This window comes from Chenopodium album, chromosome 11, assembly GCF_948465745.1.
Source record: "Chenopodium album chromosome 11, dcCheAlbu1.1, whole genome shotgun sequence".
Classification (NCBI taxonomy): domain Eukaryota; kingdom Viridiplantae; phylum Streptophyta; class Magnoliopsida; order Caryophyllales; family Amaranthaceae; genus Chenopodium; species Chenopodium album.
The window spans coordinates 18,594,165-18,598,425 of NC_137844.1; the positions used below are offsets into that span (position 1 = coordinate 18,594,165).

General features: G+C 30.9%; 1 protein-coding gene across 1 annotated transcript; it reads right to left on the reverse strand.

Moving 5' to 3' along the window:
- Positions 1-1,631: 1,631 nt before the first annotated feature.
- Positions 1,632-3,090, reverse strand: LOC145568695 (replication protein A 70 kDa DNA-binding subunit B-like). Its single transcript, XM_081628118.1, has 7 exons — positions 3,002-3,090; positions 2,770-2,894; positions 2,616-2,694; positions 2,428-2,545; positions 2,172-2,338; positions 1,956-2,076; positions 1,632-1,846 (listed from the first exon to the last, which is right to left on the reverse strand). The coding sequence occupies exons 2-7, from the start codon at positions 2,891-2,893 to the stop codon at positions 1,712-1,714; spliced, it is 744 nt and encodes a 247-aa protein (XP_081484244.1). The 5' UTR covers position 2,894; positions 3,002-3,090; the 3' UTR covers positions 1,632-1,711.
- Positions 3,091-4,261: the final 1,171 nt, after the last annotated feature.

A 4,261-nucleotide genomic window follows, 5' to 3' on the forward strand; every position in this document is an offset into this window, starting at 1 on the left:
ATTCAATAAAAAAATAAAATGCTTGTTCGCATCATGTCAATCTAATGTATATATATATTAATATATACTAGTTGTGGCACCGCGTGCTATGCACGCGAGCAACAACTTGGTTAGTATATATAAGTATTGTTAATTAGGTTTTTTATTAATTGATGTTTAACAGTTTTAAGTGTTGTACAAATATTTACGAAATATGAAAAAGCTGGGAGAGAAAGAGTATAGACGTACAAACTGAATATATTATTTTATTTTTACAATACAATTATTGTATTACATAAGTAAAGCTTGTTGCAAAACAAATATATATATATATATATATATATATATATATATATATATATATATATATATATATATATATATATATATATATATATATATATATATATATATATATGTATGTATATACACACACTAATTTAAATATTTATATGTTATAAAAGTCCTTACATAAATATATTATACATAATATAAACTCTACAGATTATACATATGTATATATCGTATAAATATAATTTAAAGCTTGAGTTTAGTAAAATATTTAAATATTTGTAAAACCTATATATATATATATATATATATATATATATATATATATATATGTACACGCACCAATCTAAATATTTATATGTTATAAAAGTCCTTACATAAATATATTATACATAATATAAACTCTAGAGATTATACATATGTATATATCGTATAAATATAATTTAAAGCTTGAGTTTAGTAAATTTGTTGACATTTGTTGTAAAAGTTGTTTATGATTGTGTTCTTCTAATTTCAATTGATAGTAGTTATAGTCGCCAACATCTATATTGTAAGTTTGCTGGAGAAATTTGAGTGCTTGTCTAGCAGCATTTTGTTGTGATGGACCAATTCGGGTGGCTGGTGTCCCAATAAATCGTACAGGACATGGGACATTAGGGATACCATTTATATCTATAATAGCTTTTATTTCATCGTCGATGACAGCATATATACTGAATTCTACTCGAGGTAATCCCAGCAAAAGTAGTATATCATGCAGAATTATTTTGATATTTGTTTTCAGAACTCTCCGTGGTTTATCCATTATGTGCTGGTGAAGAACGTAGTATTTTAACGTAAGCTAATGAACTTTTTATGTATGAAGTTAATTTGTAGTAGCTATTGTTTTGAGATAAAATCTCAGTTTGTATTTCTATTTATAGGCATACTTTAAAAACCTTGTAATGATCTTTTTATTACGTATTGAGTTTCAAATATACGTGTCGAAACCCAAAATGTTTTACAATACATATGTCAGACATGTATTATGTTTTATGTATGTTGCACAAGCGTGCTATAGTGTAAATTGTACAATTTACACGTGTATGTGTGTGTGTCTGTCTGTCTGTCTTCGTGCGTCCGTCTGTATTCATTTTTAATTTATTATTTCAATCCTATGTGCTTAGAATATATTGTATTAATTCTACGTATTTGGTATCCCAATAAATTGTACAGGATTTATTATGCTGTAGAGTGAAGCATTAAAATATGGTAAATACGTAAAGCAAAAGTTTATTTAATGTAAATCTACATGTAGAAGTACAAATGTATACAAACAAACATTATTTATTATACATTTTCAAGTTGTAATTGTCTAAGGAAACAAATTAAAGTTCGTAATAAAAGCGTGAAATTATACACATACATACGTTCATAAACACTTCTAAAAGCTATCATACATCTAAACTTCAATTATGCGTTTAGCTTTCCAGCGGAGCTGTTGAAATCCTTCTCCCAACATGTATGTGATCATCTCTATGGTAAACTCCTTGTCTTTCAAAGCTACAATGCAATTGTCTACAAGAGATCTTTGTCCCTGTAATTGTGTATAAAATGATTAATGATTCTTGTAAGTGTGTTTGTAGTTTTGAATTTACTATAAGTTGCAATTGTTAGGTAATAGTAATAAGTCAAACCATACATACTTGTAGTGTGAGCGCAGCCATATGATTAGCATCATCATGTATCAGTTGTTTAGCAAGATGACCAAAAAGTGTGATTGGTATGTCTCTACTATCGTCGGCAAAAGTGATATGCAGAACAGTTCTACAATGTGTATAGTTACGCATGATTAGATATTTAATAGGATAAAGAAAAGCAGTGATTATATGCTATATTATTAGTAGTGGTATATCAATTACCGTGGTTCGGACGTTCCTACGTGTGGGGAGCTAAAAGCGCGACAGTTAAACACTAATCCTCTTTCAGTTTCACATCGTTTGATGCAGACATTGCATGCATTGTATACAATGTTGTTTTTGTTTGTAATGTTAATGACTCGTCCGACGAACCATACTGTTTTTCCAGACTTGTACCAAAACAAATGCACGATATAGTTATACAAAATATTATGTTGTTCACTTTAATTTGTGTAATGAAACATACTATGTAATTTACCTCTTGCTCAGATAATTGTGAGATTGGAATTACTAATTCAGGTTGTTGAGAACTTTCTCCTGCTCTAGTTGCAAGTGAATTTTGGAGGATTCGAATTTGATCTTTATTATTCACCGCCCTGTAAATCAACAGTGTAAGTTAAGTAATAATTAATACACAAATAGAATTAGTTGAGAAGTTTGGTTTACCAATCTCGGAGAAGTTGCGCTTGTGGAGTACTTGGGTTAATTTTCAGGGAGGAAGAAAAAGTTGTGTTGAACGAACCCTCTGTAAACATATATGGCGTAGGTAGTTAATGAAAGCGTATTTATTATTTTATAACTATTTTTTCATATCATATACCGTCGAAAGTTGATGCTTTGACGCAGGAAACTTCTATAACAGGCATCGTATCTATAATTGAAGCAACATCAGCAACTTCGTTATGGACCAAAGCGGTCCACGCTGATAACATAACAGGATCCATGCTGCAAAAAGTACAAGAAATTAAATGTTGAACAAGAATAGTTGTAATTAAGTTAGAGTACTCTTGTATTGGAAAATCAATTTACATTATTGTAATATATACACGTACTTGGAGTCTATGATCTTAATCCTACGCACTTCATTAGGCAGTCCGGAACTCTTGGAGCGAATGGTTTCTATATCGTGTATGTGAATAGCAATTCTAATGATATCTAGGAAAAAAATACAACGAACTTAATTGTATATGTCAATTAATTCATGTGTATTTACGATGCACCTACAGTAATTACAACATCTTAATAGATAATAAGTAATATTTACCTATTCGATCAGAACTGCCAACGAAATCCAGAACCTGATTAAGTGGAACAAAGTATGAACTTGGTTCAGGTCTTTGTCGAGTGTCAGAAATTTTTGTTGTAGAATTGATCGTCATCTGATACAGCTGGTTGTCTCTAACAAACATGTCAAGTGTGCAAGTTATGATAGAGTTAGTAATTTTGTTTTCTCTCTCTTCAACAAGAAGATTATGAAACAACTCAATATCTCGTTCAAAGATCACAACCTTTATTTGTGTTCCCTGGCAATTTCAATTTTAAGTAATTGTTAAATATGTTGACATAATTAATATTCTACAAATTGTATATGATATACCTCTGCGTCTTAAAAAATAAGCTGTTGTAAGTTTGTCGTGCCTGCGCGAGATTTTTTTGCCAGGTGCTTCTTTATTAATGTAGCGGTCACAGTAAAGTTTCGGCTCTAGTCTGTCAGTCCGGCGAGGGGAAGTTGTTGAGCAGCCATTATGTTGTTCTGCACTATACTTTGAACCTGTCGTTAATGTATTGTCAGTTAAAATAACAACAGTATTGTATAATGTAGAGTAAAAGAAAAAATAAGCGCGTTAACTTTCTGCTAATACCGTATCTTTAAAAAGAGTGGTTTACAATATTCCAGCGCACCTTAAAATCTCATAACATACAACATTTTTAGTTCTTTCCATCCATCTAATTCATCCAACATGTTTACTTTTCTTAGCACGAGACAATGCAACATATAACTGACCATGAGAAAAAACTGGTTGTGGTAAATATATGCCAACTCTATCAAGTGTTTGACCTTGAGACTTGTTGATGGTCATTGCAAAACTCAGATTGATTGGAAATTGCTTGCGGGTAAATCTAAATGGGTACTTATCCGTAGCTGACGGCTGTAACGGGATTCGAGGTATAAAAACCCATTGGCCACAAAGATGTCCAACAATAATTTCAGCATCAATAACATTAGGGAAAAATGCTTTGCATACTAATCTTGTTCCATTGCATAAGCCTGATGTCGGGTCTATATTTCAAAGTAAAATTATTGGACTGCC

What these genes read in the sequence shown, in the direction of transcription:
- LOC145568695 (XM_081628118.1), bottom strand. Translation starts at nt 2,893, where the DNA reads ATGGATCCTGTTATGTTATCAGCGTGGACCGCTTTGGTCCATAACGAA. An exon ending in CAAAGCATCAACTTTCGACG is followed by an intron (nt 2,695 to 2,769) that starts GTATATGATATG and finishes ATATGTTTACAG; the next exon opens with AGGGTTCGTTCAACACAACT. An exon ending in GCGCAACTTCTCCGAGATTG is followed by an intron (nt 2,546 to 2,615) that starts GTAAACCAAACT and finishes GTTGATTTACAG; the next exon opens with GGCGGTGAATAATAAAGATC.